Genomic DNA, 19290 nt, shown 5'->3' on the forward strand with positions numbered 1-19290 from the left:
TTACATGCATCTTGATTATGTTCTAGAATATACGCTATTTCACGTGAGGGGGTGGCCAATAGGGGTGGAAGGGGGTGGATTTTCAAAATTTTAAGATCAAATTCGTAATCAGCGACCCCGACAACCCCCGAGTAAGAAATTTTGAATCAATTACTTAATTTTTTGAGTTTTGGCCAGCTTTTCGGGAATCGGCCGCACTGTGCATCGTGACAGGTGATGAATCATGGATTTACGTGTATGAGCCCGAAAGTAAACAGCAGTCGACTGTATGTGTGTTTCATATATATCTAGAAAATGCATAAATAATACGTAATAAAATGTAAATTGAATAAAATTTCGGTTGTCATAGAAATGCTAATTCAAATGCCGTCGGCCATTAGTCAATTTGATTTCATACAGAAGCCAAAAACTGTGCAGAGGCAATGCACTTAGAAATAATTCACTGTAATCAGCTCTGTTAAGAATTTCCCCGCCAACGAGCTGGGCGAGGAGAAAGTCTTCGTCGTTTCCACGGCAGTCGGTTCTACGTTAGCGAAACGACCCGGATTTATATCCGGCCAAGGATTGCCACTACAGCAGCATCCCCCGTATGTAAGTATGGGGAATGTTTATGCTGCTACAACAACAGGAGAAAGTCTTCGTAGTTAGACTTCATTTTTGACAATTCACACTCTTCGTAGATCGTGAGACTTCTAAATATTAACGTTCTCTGATATTTGCTGGGTTAAATAGTAAAATAGATAGACAAAAAATTAAAAATCCTGTCGGTTTGGTTTACATTCGACAAATATTATTATATTCGACAAATATCGATGGTATTACTCAAAATATACGATTACAAATATACTATTACTCACACTTAAATTTTATATACATATATATTGTATATAAGTTGGATCATTTTGGGAATAATTTATGCCGTTGCCATAACAATAAAGATGGTTCAAAGTTTGTTTTAGTTTGAAAATGTGCTTCGAAGAGCACAACTACACCTGCAAACACTTACAGTCAATATAATACTAACAATCAGCAGTAAGAGGTGGGCTAGGGCGCCTAAACCCATACCGAAATATAATATAGCATAATCTCTAGAATCGAAGAGGTCTGGGTCGAATACGCCGTATATCAAATCTTTACTGAATTGCAAATCAAATAAGACCGCGGTTACAACTCCGAAAATAAATAAAATCCATAATATTCCGGCAATCTGAAAGCAACCGAAAAAAATATGTTAACCATAAATACATATATACACCTAGGAAGCCGTCAGCTCATTTCATTTTATTGCTTACCAAAACGCGTACATGGAAACGCGTTTTTGGATAGTGGGAATTGTAAAACCACGTGCTGAAACCGAAGATCAGGCAGAGTACCATTGTTGTAGAAAGCGAACACTGATACGTGAACAATTTCATATCATATGGAAAGGTTATGACCATCGAGAACAGAAGTATCGCAGGCAAGCAGAGAATCTGTCATTTTTAATGACACACAAATTAATGCTATAACTACGCACTGGCATAATAATGTACAAACCGCAATCACAATCTGGAGAACGGAGACTATTTCACTCACGGAAGGCCATTTCATATTTAACGCCCTTTTAAATATTTATTGTGTGTGTACGTACGTATGTGTTCTGATCAATGGAACTGTCTTGTGTATAACTCAATTTTTTGTCAATTATCATAAACCTACTTCGTCTTCTTTATCTGTTTTCAATAACCGAAGAACAGTGAATTCCAGAAATTAGTGTAAAGTAATTTTAAGATTTATTTTAAACAAATTAGCTATACATACATATGTAACTGAAATATATTCGCTATGTTAAGATTTTTTTCATATAAAATAAAGGTAATATCGAAATGTGACACAGAAAGCTCAGAAGAATCATAGAATTTAAATGCTCTTGTTACTTGGTAACAATACTTTTTTTTTAATATTTGAACACGAAGTGCGTGTGGAAATCATTAACAAACTTGGGTATCGTTTTGTCGTATATTTGTGGCTATTCTACGTTTATTTCACTATTAGATTTTAAGTAAAATATAACATTCACCAAACCTACGCAAACATATAATAATTCTAAAGAAAAAACAAAAATATGTATATTTTATGATCCTTTTGCCACGTCTCGCATTTTTTGCTCAATTTCTACACTAACAACAATTAGTCTATCTTTTTTATACTAATTCAAACTCCGTTCCTTCCGAGTTCGCCTCTTCTGAATAACAAATTAAATAAAATACATTTCTTAGTCACATTTTCTTTGCGTCTCACCAATATCAACTTAGTATAGTCCCAATTTGTATCATATTAATTTTAAATTAATTACATAATCATAACAAAAGTTTCTTCCTACAACCTAGAAAAAAGGAAAGCATATCAGCGAGTACTTTACATATACTTTATGTATATTTGCTCTTACTACATACATACTAAAAAGTGAAGAACACACTAAAGTGGCGGTAGAAGCTCTTCACTTTTCTTGTTTAAGCACATTTCATGCACAGTGAGCATCTACGCTCCCTAACAAGTGGAATAATAAAAGTGGTTCAATAATAATAAAAATATGAATTACTTCATAGAGAAAGGAAAATTATGTATGCAATAAATTGTTGCCCTAGCTCCGCTTGACATTATGCTTGCAGTAGCCGTGAAAAAAACTCAATTTTAAAATTAATTTCTAAACTACATAAATTACAGCTTCGCACTTCTATTGACAAAATTTCGCACCAATATTGTTCACACGTGTCTTCATATGCTGCAGTATATCTTCGGCAAACTCTTCGACAGTTGTGTAACGACTTGTTTGAAAACTAAAAATATCCGCCAGGAACCCGAGCATCTGGTCACGAAAATAATGACATATATCTCGCAAATTTTCATCGGGTCCAAAGAAACCCCAGGCCATTAGTGGTGATAATTGCTCTGAGATGTTATAGAAGTGAGCCATAAAGCCATTCTGATATTTGAGTCCATGTTGCTTCGCTTTTAGAACAGACCAGACAGCTGTACTTAGAGCCTGTGATATATAGTTTAAATACATTAATAAAGTGCCTAAAAGTATGCAAGATATATATTTATATATCGTAGCAAGTAGTTCACACTTATATGCGTTTGCTTATTCTGGGATAGGTATGTGCTTATTGTTTATACTATTACTGCTGTAATAGCGTTACGAAATTGTTTATCATATTTATTGCTTCAGCTGCCAAGCATATGTGGTTTTCAATAAGCAATAAAATATGCCATGCACACAATTATAAAATATTGTTTAACTTACCATTTCTTTAAATCCATTTGAAAGAAATCGGTTTTGCACGACCGCTGTCACGCTTGCAGGCGGCGCATCTAAATCACGGAATGAGTCCAACACAATGAAATCCAAACAGATATCATAAAAAGTCATCGCTTTCACATTACGAGCCTCCAACTCTTTCTGTATTTCGTCCCAATTATTGGGATTCTGCAAATAGTTGATCATATCCTCGTAGCCTACAAGAAACTCCTTGGTATCCTTATCGCCTAGGCATAGTAGATCCGTAAGTATTTGACGTCCAGTATCGCAAACCCATTGCCCGATAGTGGGGTCCTAAAAAGGCACAGACGCAGTTACATTTTTTTTTTTGTTTAAGAAAAATATGTTTTGAAGCCCATTACTGCTTACTTTGAACAAATATTGAAATGCCAAGCGCACACAATGCAATTTAACCAAATATTCTGTATCACTAGAACAGTGCACCAAATCCGCCCGTATAGTGCGGTAGGGTATAGGCGTTTCTTCATGATGTTTTAGGGCGGCATTGTACAAAGGATATTGTTCGTAAGATGTTTCTACAAATTCTTCGAAATCACGCATATCAGCCACCTGATCTAGCGCTGATGCAAAACTTTCGGCAGAATCAAAATTGGGATCAGAGCCCGTTCGGCTCATTATCGACCTGTGCGAATGTTTATCTTCGTCGATACCATTCTCCAGCGCATGACCCATACCGTCTTCTTCTAATTCATCTATAGATGGCTCATCACGAAACAGTACTGAACGCTGGTCCAAGAATAGTAGTTCACTTTGCTCCTGCAATGTGTAGGCCATATCTAGCAAATTCTGTATTTCCCGACAAAACTCAGACTCCTCAGCAGTCGTTAGCAAAGCGGGCACACCGCCTGGTGAGTTGTGTGCAGCCAACGCATCTTCCCAATAATTAATAACTGTATCTAATGCTTCCATACCCATCACACCTAACTGTTGGGCGGTCAAGTGTATAATAATTGCGCCTGTTTGACTTTGTGAAGCCGACACGAGTGCGCCACCGCCTACAGATCCTGATGCCATGGACATACGATCCGAGTAGGCAACAGTAGAGCCAGGTGGACTCCCCGAGCGTGCAGATGCTTTAGAACCAGCTATAGATATCATGTCATTGGGGCTGCGCATGCTGTTTCGCGCGCGACGCCCTGTATATTTTCGTGTTCGACGGGGCGGACGTGGTGGTTTTCGGCGTCGCAGAAAACGCGCAAGCACGCCAATCAAAGCTACACCAGCGGTGAGCGAGAAGAAAACAACCTGAGTAGAAAGGTTAGCAATTAAGCAAACATTTATTAAAAGCAATATGTAGACTTTGCACTTCTAACTACGTTTCTTACCTTTTGCGAGGTAGTCATTCGGAAGGGAAGCACACGAACATCTGACCATTTCGGAATTAGACACTGCATTTTATCTAAGCACTTTAACGTATTTTTTAGAAATTTAATATGTGCTCATACACTCTCAACCATTGCTCGGTTACGCCCGAATGCGCTTTCGAGGTTAGGTGCTGCGGCACTATCAGGCGGTGTAATGGTGTGCCGTTGTTAGGAACGTCGTTAACACACACCCAGCACCCGGTAAACATACAATCGGCTGAATTAGAGTAAATTTAATGAATACAAATCACGAGATCTTCCTAGATATTCTCAATTTACCTGATTTTAAACTTCTTTACTTTATGGATCTCTTTCTCTTATCGATTGCTCCATTGTCAATCACTATTCGGTTTTTCACACTTTGCACTTTAGTTTTGAAAACAAATTCACACTAGGCTATACAACTTTGATACAGAAATATTTAATTTACTATCGCGCCTTCAATTTTAACTTTCACCAGCGGAATTTATTAAATAAACGGCAACAACAATCTATATTGCATCACAGCGATCGGCGAAAAGAGATTTCCAAGTAACAATAATAGCGAAAGGGAAAGGAAAATATAAACAAAGTGAAGTTGAGAAAATCATATCCAACTGACAGTTGCACAGAGAAAGCGTTGCCATATTTGTGCTAAAACTAATATAACTGATGTTTTTCCCTCCCAGCGCACACAATTCGCCGAGTAATACAACATTTAATATATAAAACACTTTAATTTGGAACAATGTATGTTTTTTAATTAATTTAATAGAAAACGATAATTATCCGCATGATCCAGAGGCTGAAGTACTCTGGGAATGGGATCGCATGCAAGGCGGTGCAGTTGGCAAGCAACCAAAGACCGAGAGCGCGCCTCTACGTACCAAAAACACAAATACCGCCAAAGATGATAGCATCATATCGAATTGTTGCTGTTGGTGTTTAGTTATTCTGACAATTCTTACCGCATGTTTGTTGTTTATTTGTTTATTTATCTTACACCATATCAAATAGGTCTATATATTTGTGTATTTTTCAAGTATTGCTAGTGCCTTTTCGCGCATTGCCAAAAAGTTGTTGTAGGTGATAATTGTTGGTAATGAAGAGGCGGCCAAAATTATTATATACATATACTTATTAATATAATAAAGAGTGGAAAATGTCAGATGGTGCCAAAAGTGTGTATTACTTTAAAATTCACGTATTTTTTTTTAATTTCTTCAAGGTCTTACTTATGAAATTATGTATATTTAACTTTAATTATATTAGGTCCACGTATTACTTCAATTATCGAAAATCAGTTGTTCCGGCGGCAGCGGAGCATTAGACAAAAGCAGTCCATAGATGTACCTGATTTCGAGAAGGTAATTAACCTCACCCTCTTCACTTCAATACACACGTTCTGAGTAAATGTGAATATTTTTCAGACTTATGCCGTAATAATATTCTCAGAGAAGGCCAAGTTGCGCCACTGCCAAGATGTGGAAAAGATAATACAAGAGTTTAAAGTACTTACAACACTCGAGGTCGTAAGGTGTGTGTGAATATGCGCAAGCTCTTTGTGTGCCTACATTAAGCCCTAACCTCTGTTAGTTGAATTTTTTTTAATAAATTTCCCATAAATGTACCATATGCATGAACCTATAGCAGTTGGTGTCGAGTGGTTTGGCTGTGCGGGGTAAATGGCATAGTAAATTAAATACAGTTTCGACAATTCAACTTGAAAGTGAAGTAAAAGCCTTCTTGCTTCGCAAGATAGCTACTAAGAGTATTTTTAAAATTCATAAGAAATTAAAAAAAAAAAATATTTTTACTAAAAATTTTTTTTATGCCAAAGCAAAATGAAGGTCAATGAATTCTGGCAAGAAATTAAAGCGAATTTTTCCTTTCAATTCTATTTTAGTTTTATCAGCCTATCTATTTTTATTATAATATCTATAGTAAGTTAATTTGCCAAACGAGTTTTAGTTTCTACATGCTAATGCCAAATATTTTGGCCAATTATTATCGCGGTACAGATTTATGTCGATACGTACGTATTTAAATTTATTTAAAAAGTTATTGTTACCCTTTTCTTCACTTACAGTAAAACAGAAAAATACCTTTATTTGTCGGCCAGTACCGAGACCTTGCTGCGCTTCGCCGATGAAGCCGAATTGAGTAAACTAACCATCACCGGCAGTATGCAAAAATTCAATTGTGATTGTATATCCGATTATCTGTTGCCTGGTATGACGCCGGCGGACATTGTGCGCGAATGCGAGGGTCCTGTGCTCATTAAGGATATGGTCAAACCGGCAATTATGTCATATATTCGTAATGGCATAATTGAAGATTTCTTTCCACTGCACAACATTGTAAGCTTGAAAGCTAAGGTTTTACTTAATCACATATAATGAGTATTGCTTTCGCTTTATCGTAGGAATATTTAGATAGATTCGCATTTGATTGGAGACGTCGTCAGTTCCCTATTGAAGATATATGCAACTATTTTGGTTCAAGCATTGGCCTCTATTTCGGCTTTACTGAGTTCTATACAAAGGCGCTGATATTTCCGGCAATTTTCGGTATGCTGCAATATGTGTGGAATGTGAATTTGTCATTGGTTTGCAGTTTCTATGTGCTATGGACTACGGTAGTGGATTTTCGTATATGTACCTATACACCTCCTGATGAAACTTGAGCAGTTGAACATTGTCAAGTTTTTATTTAGTGTCATATGATTTTTTTAATTACATTTTTATGGATTAATGTTCAAGTTATCAGGTTTCGAATGAGTTACTTGTTTCAATTTTTCTAAATTATTGTATATTTTAAATTTTAATTACTTTCAGATTTTTCTTGAACTGTGGAAGCGTAAATGTTCCGGTTATTCCTATCGTTGGGGTAATATCGAGATGAGTAGTCTTGACAAACCGCGCTCTGCCTATCATGGTGTCCTTAAACAAGATCCAATAACAGGCAAAATGATGTTGCAATATCCAATGCGTTACACTTATCTGCAAATGTATTGTGTCTCTTACCCTGTGGTGCTAATGTGCGTAGCTGCTGCTGCTTACTTTGCCTTATATCAGTTTCAGATTGAAGCGGAAGTCTTAGCAGATTTTGGTGAGTTTTCATTGAAACTAATGCTTGGCCAGACATTAAGTCTAATATTTTACAAAACAAAAATATTTTTAGGCGCTGACTCGTGGCTACTCTACATCCCTGTGATCGTACAATCAATACTCATTGCCATTTTCTCTTGGGCCTACGAGAAATTAGCTACCTTTTTGACTGACCAAGAGAATCATCGTACACGTTCTCAATACGATCGCCATCGTGTGAATAAATTAATGCTTTTTGAAATCGTCAACAATTTTTTCTCATTATTCTATATTGCATTTGTGCTGCAAGATTTGAAGCAACTGAAATACCAGTTGATGATGCAGTTGCTTATCTTCCAGGTATCCCATTATATTTACAATTCGTAACTGTTCCAAATATGCTCTATGTATACATATTTGTTTTTATTCTATCAACAGATTGTTTGCATTGCTCAAGAAATTGGTATTCCCCTCTTAGCGGTATTGCGGCAGAAATTCGTAAAATATTTGCATAAAGAAATCGATGAGGAAGTAAAGAATAATGTAACGGATTTGGCGCGGTACGAGCAATGTTTCTACGAAGCTGGTCTCGATCAGTATCAATCGACCTATGAGGACTATCTGCAGATGTGTATACAATTTGGTTATGTGGTTTTGTTTGCTGCTGTAGCACCATTCGCTGCATTCGGCGCTTTAATAAATAACGTTTTTGCGATGCATATTGATTTGTTTAAGGTAGGTGTGTGATATTTTTATGTTGATGAGTACTTTGCAAATAATAAACATTGTCTTTCTGTTTGCTAAATAGTTATGCAATATATTCAAGCGACCTTTTGGACGACGTGCTAAGAATATTAGCGCTTGGCAGTCAGCATTTGAACTGCTGTCTGTGATGGCGATATTGAGCAATTGTGGTCTGCTATATTTGCAACCAAATGTGAAGTGAGTTGAGTAAATTATTTAACACTTGAATTTTTTAACATTCTCAAGGCTAGTTTTATAAAGTTAAGTTTATGGAAATGTGCAGATTTCCGAAGTATATCTCTCGTAAGCGTCTAGTTAAGTTTAACCCTTTTAGAATTAGAATGTAAAAATAATTCCAATAAGCAAACAACAAACAAATTGAATCTAATCTACTCTTCAAGTAAGTTATTAGGACGAACTTTTTCCTACAAAAAGAATATATAGTTACAAATAATATATAGATTTTGCTTTACTCATATTAGGTCCGTTCAGTAACTTAATTAATCCGAGAAAAGAACATAAACGCAAAACCTGTAACAATTTGCAAGTTTTACGAACAACTGATTAAATTGGTGGCGGGGAAAATCCCAAAAGGTGAAATTTTTTCTGAACTACCTCGCATTAAATAAAAAAAAAGTATGTATTTGCATACTTACATACATTTTATTTAAAATGCAAAATAACGAGCTTATCATCGCAAAATTCCATTAGCAATTGTATTGTGGCGGCCGCCGTAGCCGAATGGGTTGGTACGTGACTACCATTCGGAATTCACAGAGAGAACGTAGGTTCGAATCTCGGTGAAACACCAAAATTAAGAAAAACATTTTTCTAATAGCGGTCGCCCCTCGGCAGGCAATGGCAAACCTCCGAGTGTATTTCTGCCATGAAAAAGCTCCTCATAAAAATATCTGTCGTTCGGAGTCGACTTGAAACTGTAGGTCCTTCCATTTGTGGAACAACATCAAGAAGCACACCACAAATAGGAGGAGCTCGGGCGAAACACCCAAAAAGGGTGTACGAGCCAATTATATATGTATATACATAATTGTATTGTGGCAATCACAGCTTTCTTCATATTTTCCTTGCTTCCGTCAATGTATGTATGTATGTATACATATATGTTGCCAAATTAGTTTATAACCAGGAAGAACAAGCATAAAATACAATTGAAGGTGCTTTTGATATGTATTTCGGAAACTGCAGCAACGGTGACTAGAGACTGTGATGCAGAAGTACATCCCTCTATATTATTGGTCGATTCCTATTTAATAAATTATTTATTTATAAATTTTATCTAAAATATATTTACTTACATTCAGTATTTTAATCACAAATTTTATTTAAATTTAGAATTTTAATTCAATTCGCGCTAATTTTTACTTTGCATTCAGCTGTTTTTCTCACTTCAAAATTCTTACAAGTAGAAATTTATCCAGCAAAAACTTGCAACTTCTCGTCAAAATGAAATGTCATTTTGCTCTCTCACTTTCCCCTACCTTGCAAGTTGTTTGGATACATGAACACCAAAAATTGATAATTTAACATGAACAGACCTGACTAATCAACTTTTTATTCAAACTTTTCTTTATTTCTTTAAAAAACCTCTAATTACTAAAATTAATTTTTCTACTTCGCCAAAATCGTACTCGTTTACCACCACTGCAGAGGGTTTTTCTCTAAACTATTTCCTCAAATGCCGGATATTACCTTTATACTTTTTGAACATTTGCTGTTGGGTTTAAAATTCGTTATACACAAAGTGATACATGAGCGGCCGCGTTGGGTGCGCATAGCATTACTGAAGGCGGACTACGAGTCGGACGAAGCTTACAAAAAGTTGAAGTAAGTATATGCGAAATTCATTTAGAAACTTCAAAATATTTAATCAATTTATTTTTCTGCCTTCAGAAAATTTAAGGCGCTTAAGAAAATTGACTGAAGCTACTAAAAATAAAATAAAAAGAATCTCTCGACAGCGGCGAAACTCTGAAAGCTTGATATTTTGTATTTCTGTAAATTGTGTTGTTGTTGTTTCCACGATATTTGCGTATACAAACACTACCAGAAGGACTTGTATGCATATCCTGCTGAAAGTAATTAATTTAATGACATTACTCAAACGTTTTTGGGAGTGTGTTATGTTCTTTGAAAAAGAGGACCAAAAACAACAACGATATAACCATTTCAGTTCTAGTTAAAAAAGTGATTTTTTTTTTATTCAAATAATTTATTTTATGCATTTTTTACAGCGTATAACTTCATACATTAAATATAAAATTTGTTTTTATTTGCTTTACATTTACTTTTATAAAATTTTTAAAATACAAAAATACCAAATAATAACATTAATGTTTAAAGTAGTGCATAACTACACGTATGTGCCTCAAGTGTGATACACACAAATGTAATTTTTTGATTGTAATATACAAATCTTAACATCTGAATACAAAAATGTTTTACAACAAAATTGTGACTACTTTGGCATTACCAAACTATTAAGCTAACGACATCCTCTGTAATATCTAAAAGCTAAATAACCATCAATGGCATGTAATATACCAGCGGTATATCCAATGTACTGTAAAAACGGAAAAAATGGTTTAGTTTTAGTATTTACATATACAAGCACAGCTAATCTATGGATACAAACATATGCATTTGTGGACTTTTATGCACAAGCAATGCAATATTTGAACTGTTTATCATACAAAGATGTACCAAGGAACGCAGAAAGCAAATTATTTCCAGTTTGATTCCTATTTGAAACATTCGGTTTGTTGCTTGATTAAATAAGTTAGGTTAGGTTAGTCAGGTTGCTTGTTTAACACAGGACACTCGGTGGCCCTAAGGCTCATTGTGATACCTGCATTTGTTGAAATATGAGCGAGACGAGTTTAAGTAGAGGTATGGGCCGTTGTAGCCGAATGGGTTGGTGCGTGACTAACATTCGGAATTCACAGAGAGAACGTTGGGTCGAATCTCGGTGAAACAACAAAATTAAGAAAAACATTTTTCTAATAGCGGTCGCCCCTCGGCAGACAATGGCAAACCTCCGAGTGTATTTCTGCCATGAAAAAGCTCCTCATAAAAATATTTGCCGTTCGGAGTCCGCTGGAAACTGTAGGTCCCTCCATTTGTGGAAAAACATCAAGACGCACACCACAAATAGGAGGAGGAGCTCGGCCAAACACCCAAAAAGGGTGTACGCACCAATTATATATATATATATATATGGGCCGTATGTATAAATACAAGAACCTGCTAGCCAGAGCAATTCCTCACAAAATGTGGACTGGAATTTTCAACACAAAAGAACCAGTGGGAACCAATTTGAATCAAATGGGAACCAATTAGGATTTTGTTTGGTGAAAGTTCCAATGCAGTTTTTGTTAGAAGAAATGGTTGTTGTTGTAGCAGCAGAAACATTTTCCATACATGTGCGGGGAGTGTTGCTGGAGTGAAAGTCCTTGGCCGGATATACAGTAAATCCGGGCTGTTCCTGTAACGTAGAACCGACTGTAGGGGGAACGTAGAAGAAATGGTCAGCAGTACAGCTTCTCGTTGTTGTTGTTGTTGTAGCAGTAACTTTGCCCTGTCAGTGTAGTGTAATCACCGGTCTTCTTCGTCTAGCTCATCTAACGGTAGGCCCAAGGTTACGTAATTGTAATTGTGCCAAGGTTACGCGGGACTATCGAGGAAGTTGGAGCTCTTCATCTGCGATGGTTGGTGGTTGGACTCCAATAACGGCATTCGGGGGTCGGGAGCTTAAGAAGGCGGTAAGGGTCTCCCGATGAATGTCGTTGTTGGTCTGTCTGTACACTGTCCGATCCAGTAGCTGTCTGTCTGTTTTGTCTTGGATCTCGTCCGCGTAGTTGAGGAAGTGCCTCCTGACATGCCTGGGAGGTGGCTCAGGCTCAAGCAGATGTCTGCATGGGTGAGGCCTGCGGTAACATCTTATCAGGAACTGTTTGCTGAGGAGTTTATTATGCTCCTTAGGCAGCATTTTGGCCTCGTCATGTAGGTGTTGTATCGAGGACATCATGAGACATCCTGTCGCGGTCCTTATGACAGTGTTTTGGCTTTCTTCTTTAGCTTCTCGTCTTTACACGTACTTTGAAGATATCACCAATTATTGATTTATTTATTTCAAGAAGTCAAGAAAATATAATTTCAGGTTGACTATTTAAACTAAAGAATAATGAAAATATATGCATAGTTCAATTACGAACTTACATCTAACTAGAGTATACAAGCTTACCTCTAACTAACTAAAATATAGCGTTCAATAGTATAGAAAATTCTTTCTTGAAACTGAGTAATCTAGCAAGTTAGAATTGGAGATCTCATTAGAATCACGAAGCACACGTTCAGTAGGAGCATGGTGAGCGTCATTTGTATTGAATTTGTATAATTAGAAAGGAAGAGCATAACGAAGAATCGTGTGAGGTGTAATAAAATTAACCCCTTGCACTCCGTTGTCGCCGTATTAGCGGCATTAAAAAGATAACCGTAAATCCGCTGTCAACATGGTTGTTTTGAATTCCATTGCACCTGTATAACAATTTATTGTCGAACGTACCAGATGCACAAAGTTACCATATGTATACAGATAGGTATTACACTAGCATTGCCCTGGCGGAAGGATTATTACAAATGAAATACCATCTAACAGGTACAATAAAAATCAATCGCAAGGGGATAGCTGATCCAATAAAGAAACACAAATTCGGTGAAAATAAATCGATCGCTTACAAAAAGGGAACAACGATGATGCTGTGTTGGAAAGATAAAAGGGTGGTTACGCTGATAAGCACCAGTGATAGCGCTGAATTCATTACAAAAACCAGATTTGTAAGAGGAGGTGAACAACAAAATGTGGAAAAGCTAACAATTGCTGTTAACTACACGACTTCAATGGGTGGCGTTGATCACGCTGATCAGTACGCATCATCATATTGTTTTCTAAGAAAATCTCTTAAGTGGTGGAGGGACATGTTCTTTTGGGGAATGGAGATGTCTGCAATAAATGCATACATTTTATATAAATGTGTAAAGAAAAGCAAGAACGAAAATCTTCCCATTTGAAGTTCGTCAAGAGATTAGTCGATTAACTTCTAGGTGAATTCCGCGAAGATCGATCAAGACCTTCTACTTCAGCAATAATAAAATAAATAGTATTGATTGTTCTAATAGACAGGAAAAGGGACAAAGACGCGAAACTTCGGAATACTGTGATACTTGGCCCGGTAAACCGCGAATGCATATGGGCAATTGTTTCGAAAGATATCGCACTTTAAGAAATTTTAAGTCCTAAAATTTATGTTTTTCTTTTATAATATAAGTTAAAAAATGTTTTGTTCGTAAAATAGCTAAAAAATAAAAATTTTGTTTTATTGAAACATCATAGGTATGTACTTGGAACTAATATAGTGCTGGAGTTGCTGGTAGCCTCTATGCATTACTAGGCTGGAGTACAAAGGGTTAATACTTTGAAGCAGAAATGGGCAATCAGTTGCGTCTTTAACATTGGAAACAAAAGAGAGAGCAAGAATCGATCTTCTACTTTCTAAGGACTTCAAGCTGATCAATAGCAAACGTGATGTGTAAGATGGAGTAGGATCAGACAATTTGACTGATTCTACTAGAAATTTCGGAGACACCTTTTTGTACACGTTCGATCCCGTCGATTGAAAATTTAAGATGATAAGATGAAATTAAATGACTATTGAATGCAAAATGACTGCCTAAAATTACACCTAAATCTTTATATTCTTTAAGGGGCCTAGAAATGAAAAAAAATCGATTTTTTGTTTTTTCGATATTTCGAAAGTACAGTAGTTTAAGAATATACTGCGAAATTTTCATGGGGGAATTCCCAATATTATAGCTTCTACCGCCCATTAACTAGGTAGAGATCAGTCCGCGCGCTCCTATACCTCAAACTTTCTCAAACTCATTTATTTCGAAACTACTTTTTCCGGCCTGGTGTTGTAAAAAAAACTGAAATTTTAATATGTTGTTCACAACATCAATGGCTATCGCCCGTACTAGAATCATATTATTACTTCAATTATTTCGTATTTTTTTGATTAAAAAACTGAAAAACCCGATTTTTAGAGGGTCAAATTCAAAACCGCGCCATTTTGTCATATTTTTTTTTTATTCTAGTACGGGGCATAGCTACAGTCATACTGATTAATAATTAATTAATTTTTTGGTTTTGTGTTTCAGATAAATAGAAGAGCCAAAATGGACAACATCGTCCAATTTTTTGGGAGGGTCAACTTCAGCGCCATTTTCAAAATTTTAAAATTAAAAAATTTTTTTTTAATTTTTGTATGTAAAAGAAGTTAAATGAAAAGCCTAAAAAATTTAATTTTTCACTATTTTATTGTAAAAAAAAATTCCAGAAAATACCCTAAATTTTCGATCTGCAGACCACCGCGGCCTCTTAACAGATTGAAGTACAATATTAGATATGTTATAAAAAGTTAAAAAAAAAAATAGGGGTTTTTGAAGAAGTGACATGACAGCATTTTTTGACATTTAAAGAAAGTTGAGATTTCTGACATCATATAACAAATTTGTCTACATCTGTTTGAAGCCTGCATACGTCAGTTGTGTCACTTATGACTGACAATATGTTTAAGTCGTCAGCATATAATAGAAAATTAGCAAATGAGAAACAACTGCTAATGTCGTTGATGAATAACACAAAGAGTAGCGGACCTAAAACACTTCCATGAGGCACTCTAGATCAGGTAATGAATGTTTCAGAGGATACACCATCAAATTTGACCACACACCGCCTTTCGCATGAATAGGATTTCAACCATTGCAGGAAAACCGAGTGAAATCTAAGTGAAGATAAAAAAAAAACAGATAAATAATTGGAACGTGCACTTCTGTTAGGTGTTTTGCCGAGCTCCTCTTCCTCTTTATGGCGTGCATCTTGATGTCTAACAGTAATACACTCGGAGACTTGCCATTGGCGAGCCACCTGAGGGGCGATCGCTATTAGAAAAAAACTTTTCCTTTACTTAACTCCTTGTCGTGCTTTAACGAGTCTGACTCGGGATGAAAATTTTGTATATGACGAGCAAGGCTCGTGAATAGATCGGTGGACCAAACGGAATGTAATGAATCGATATCAAATAAATAATAAATACAAAAGGTATTAGAGTTTATTTCTACAATAGCAGTATTGTTCAAAGTGTCTATATCAGAGGCATTTACATATCGGTTCGTATTGTGACCTTTCCCGCGCATCAATCTGATCTGTTTACCACGCGTTGACGCGTAACACTTGGGTCCGAGTTTCGTCGAGCTAAATGGCATGGCAAGGGGTTAATGTTCATGCACAGAGATTCGAACCCTCGTTCTTCGAATCTCGAATAGTAGGCTCGCACAAATCCATTCGGCTACGGTGGACGGTAACATTCAATAGGAATTTTGCCACTCTCTTTCCATCTAAGGAGGAATGTAATAAGGGATTCTCACTAAACAACTTCGATACAGATGGTTCTAAAATGGACTGTGGTGTTGGGGCAGGTATATATTCTCATAGACTTAAAATTGAAAAATCTGTGCGTCTCCCCAATGCCTGCATTGTCTTCCAGGCGGAAGTACTGGCAATTGGGGAAGCTTGTAGGGTACTAATCGCAGATTTCTCTTTTAAGGGCAATATCGCTATTCTTTCGGATAGCCATGCTGCAATCCCGGCACTGGATTCAGCTACTACAAACTCTATGGTGGTGGAACAAAGTAGGAATAGCCTCACCACCTTGAGTTTAAACAATAAAGTTACCGTAATCTGGGTGCCGGGACATAGGAATATTGAAGATAACGAAAAAGGAGATGAACTGGCACGAGGGGGATCTGCCATGAAAAAAGCTCTTGCAGAATCGGTATTCGCACCATTAGGTGCAATCAAGAGTACAATTTCCCTAAAATACCTCCGAATCGCGGATTGTATGTGGAGAGACCAGACGAATTACAAAATCAGCAGGACGTTATGGCCTACCTACAACCTCAAACAATCTTGAATATTGTTAAACATGAAAAGACGGGACGCCTGGAGACTAACGGTAGTCATAACTGGCTTTTGGTCTGTCGGAGAACAAGCGGCCAAAATGGGCATCCCTCACAACACATACTGTCACAGTTGTAAACAACCGGAGAAAAAGGAAACAATCTTCCTCTTCCTCTGTGAATGCCCTGCCCTATGAAAGGACAGAATGTTAACGCTGGACAAACCGCTGTTCGAGAGTCTCGAACAACTGTCTGGCTTAGACGTCAACAACCTAATAAGATTTTTAAACCGAACAGATCGGATATAGTCATGCCGTAAATAACTGGTACACAAGTTGGTAACGAGGATGTGGCAACAAAATGGTGCGGAAGCCCTAGTTGGATTCTGGAAGAATCACCACTCTAACCAACCAACCAACGGTGGCCGCCAAGTGAAAATAGTTTGTATAATAAAATCAGGGAAAATCATAAGCTTAGGAAAAATCTTTGTAAATGCAGTCGATTTACTGCCTTGCTGAAAAGGCTCTAATGCAATATTCACTAAAAACGGCAGATTAGACACTGTGGATCGTCCAGTGACGAATCCATGCTGATTGCACGAAATTAGGCTTTTAGTGGCATAGGACGTCTTTTCTTCCATTGTAAAGGTTTCAAAAAGTTTAGAAATTGTGGAGATATTGGAAATTGGTCGATAATTCTTTACTTCATTCTTATTGCTGCTTTTAAACATTGGGGGGATACACTGTTTAGTTACCAGCTACTAATGAAAATTCCAGAAGATAATGACTTATTTGAGATTATAACTGCCAGACATTTCTTTAGAAAAATTACAGAAAGCAAGTCGATATCTGTCTGTGACGAGGGTTTTAAGCTTAATATTCCATGCGCGACATGTTCATCATTGTGATTTCTTCTTCTTATAAATTGGCGCGATAACCGCTACGCGATTTTGACCGAGTTTAACAAAGCGCGCCAGTCGTTTCTTTCTCGTGCTAACCGGAGCCAGTTGGACATACCAAGTGCAGCCAAGTCCTTACCAACGCAGGGAAGGCCTTCCTCTTCCTCTGCTACCACCAGCTGATACTGGTAGAGTGTTAGTTTTATTCTTCGAGAGAGGACTTTACTACTCATTTGCCTACTTAGTCTAAAGTAGCACTTGTTGGCAAGAGAGATTCTAGGTTGGATTGTTTTTTTTGGAGGATGGTTTCATATGTACATAGAAGTCCACGCAAGTCGGAAAGTTACTAATCGCCATTTACTTGGGAGTGGGCAGGACGATTCTTCTACATATGGTTCAATCAGCTCACAACTTCCGGGATTAGCCCAAGTATCCTCTGGGTAGCTTCCAAACACCAGTTCGGGAGAGAGCCAACAAGAGAAGGCGAAGCATCCCAGGATAGCTGGTTGTGCGCTGGGTTTCTGACCCGCCACTTAAAAATCCCCCCAATGAAAACCAATTGATTTAGTAAAAGTAAAAACAGCTAAAGTTAAAAAAGTTGCGTCTTTAAAAGTCCACAGATGCTTACGAACTAATGTAGTTATGTACTCACATATACCGCTGTCATGGCTGGATATGCCCAAAAACCGGGACGTACCAGAAATTGCGGTTGCAACCATACCACGCAAGCAAATCCCATATAACTGGCGGAGCTGAAGTACATGCTGCAAGCGACGGCATTGAAAAGGGTCTCCTACATGGAAAATTGTATGCATAAGTAAAGTATATTCGCATAAAAAGATCAACATTGACAACAATAAGCGAAATGCCGCATAATTGGGGGGGAATGCAGCACTTTGTGTCATATTTCTAGTCTACGTTCATGCAAAATTCCATTTGTCTGCCACCTACAAAGAGCGATTGTCGAATTAGGCTTGAAGATTTCTCCGAGAAGCAATAGCATATCATCAGTATGGCTGTGGTTGTGAAGCAATAGGCGGTCGTGGTCAGCATGCTGGTCAAGGCTTGTCCAATAGTATCTGTAGCTGGTACACCATAACGCACCAGCAGCCCTTCGCACAAAGTAGCCAACACAAGTTGCAATATTTTTATAAGTCCTACACGTGAACTAACAAAACCAAAATTTACACAGGTACACACACGGCAACAACAAAGCTTAATGCCGAAACTCTGTCCAATGCCACGCACACCAAACGCAGAAGACATGGCGCAGTACGCAGTGAATGTTGTGTTTCTATTTTTTAATTTAGATTTTTATTTTTAATAAATTTTTTATTTCATCACTTAATAACGTTTAATTTTATATTTTTAGTTAGTCCTGCATTTGTTTTTGTGTAAATATATTTCGTTATTGACTTTGAATTCTTATTAATTGTGACTTGTATGCGCCCTTTCACTGACTGCAGTCGAACTGCATCAGCATTTCATAGCTACGCAACACAACGCAACAGGATATGCTAAAAATAGTTCCTTGTTGTGATCCCCCAAGCAGACAGCAGCTGCTGTGGTCCCAGACCTAAACAGATCATTTTCTTCTGCTGCATCTTTGATTTCGTTTTGCTTACGAATTTAAATGCACTAAAATAAATTCTGCTGAGCGGTAGCACGCGATAGCGATTGGGTACACACGTGTACCGGCACATACATATAAACATATGCAATGCCTGCATACATATCCAAATACGTACATATACTTATATGAATTTTTTGTTGTTGTTGTATAGGTGACACAAATCATTGAAAGCCGAAGTGTGGAACTTGCGCTTCGGTTCAGCGCATGAAAACCCACCCCTGCTCCGC

General features: G+C 37.2%; 4 protein-coding genes across 5 annotated transcripts; 1 reads left to right on the forward strand and 3 right to left on the reverse strand.

Annotated features, from left to right (window-relative positions):
* Window positions 1-828: 828 nt before the first annotated feature.
* Window positions 829-1672, reverse strand: LOC129238725 (uncharacterized). The gene is made up of 3 exons (XM_054873872.1): window positions 1537-1672; window positions 1293-1472; window positions 829-1207 (listed from the first exon to the last, which is right to left on the reverse strand). The coding sequence occupies exons 1-3, from the start codon at window positions 1588-1590 to the stop codon at window positions 956-958; spliced, it is 486 nt and encodes a 161-aa protein (XP_054729847.1). The 5' UTR covers window positions 1591-1672; the 3' UTR covers window positions 829-955.
* Window positions 1673-1749: 77 nt separating this feature from the next.
* On the reverse strand, window positions 1750-5101 carry LOC129237265 (mitoguardin). 2 transcript variants are annotated; one of them, XM_054871902.1, is made up of 5 exons: window positions 4986-5101; window positions 4648-4903; window positions 3671-4567; window positions 3287-3595; window positions 1750-3025 (listed from the first exon to the last, which is right to left on the reverse strand). In XM_054871902.1, the coding sequence occupies exons 2-5, from the start codon at window positions 4714-4716 to the stop codon at window positions 2717-2719; spliced, it is 1584 nt and encodes a 527-aa protein (XP_054727877.1). In that variant the 5' UTR covers window positions 4717-4903; window positions 4986-5101; the 3' UTR covers window positions 1750-2716. The 2 variants fall into 2 exon arrangements, with proteins under 2 accessions (XP_054727877.1, XP_054727876.1); XM_054871901.1 differs by having other exon boundaries at window positions 4966-5079.
* A 126-nt stretch (window positions 5102-5227) lies between these two features.
* LOC129237263 (anoctamin-8) lies at window positions 5228-11000 on the forward strand. Its single transcript, XM_054871900.1, has 12 exons — window positions 5228-5371; window positions 5441-5846; window positions 5938-6032; window positions 6096-6202; window positions 6755-7025; window positions 7091-7303; window positions 7503-7776; window positions 7849-8114; window positions 8193-8489; window positions 8563-8696; window positions 10167-10343; window positions 10410-11000. The coding sequence occupies exons 2-12, from the start codon at window positions 5828-5830 to the stop codon at window positions 10438-10440; spliced, it is 1884 nt and encodes a 627-aa protein (XP_054727875.1). The 5' UTR covers window positions 5228-5371; window positions 5441-5827; the 3' UTR covers window positions 10441-11000.
* LOC129237266 (protein singles bar) lies at window positions 10977-18741 on the reverse strand. Its single transcript, XM_054871903.1, has 3 exons — window positions 18382-18741; window positions 18083-18223; window positions 10977-11079 (listed from the first exon to the last, which is right to left on the reverse strand). Exons 1-3 carry the CDS (start codon window positions 18694-18696, stop codon window positions 11002-11004), a joined length of 534 nt encoding a protein of 177 aa, XP_054727878.1. The 5' UTR covers window positions 18697-18741; the 3' UTR covers window positions 10977-11001.
* Window positions 18742-19290: the final 549 nt, after the last annotated feature.

This window comes from Anastrepha obliqua, chromosome 2 (assembly GCF_027943255.1).
Source record: "Anastrepha obliqua isolate idAnaObli1 chromosome 2, idAnaObli1_1.0, whole genome shotgun sequence".
Lineage (NCBI taxonomy): Eukaryota > Metazoa > Arthropoda > Insecta > Diptera > Tephritidae > Anastrepha > Anastrepha obliqua.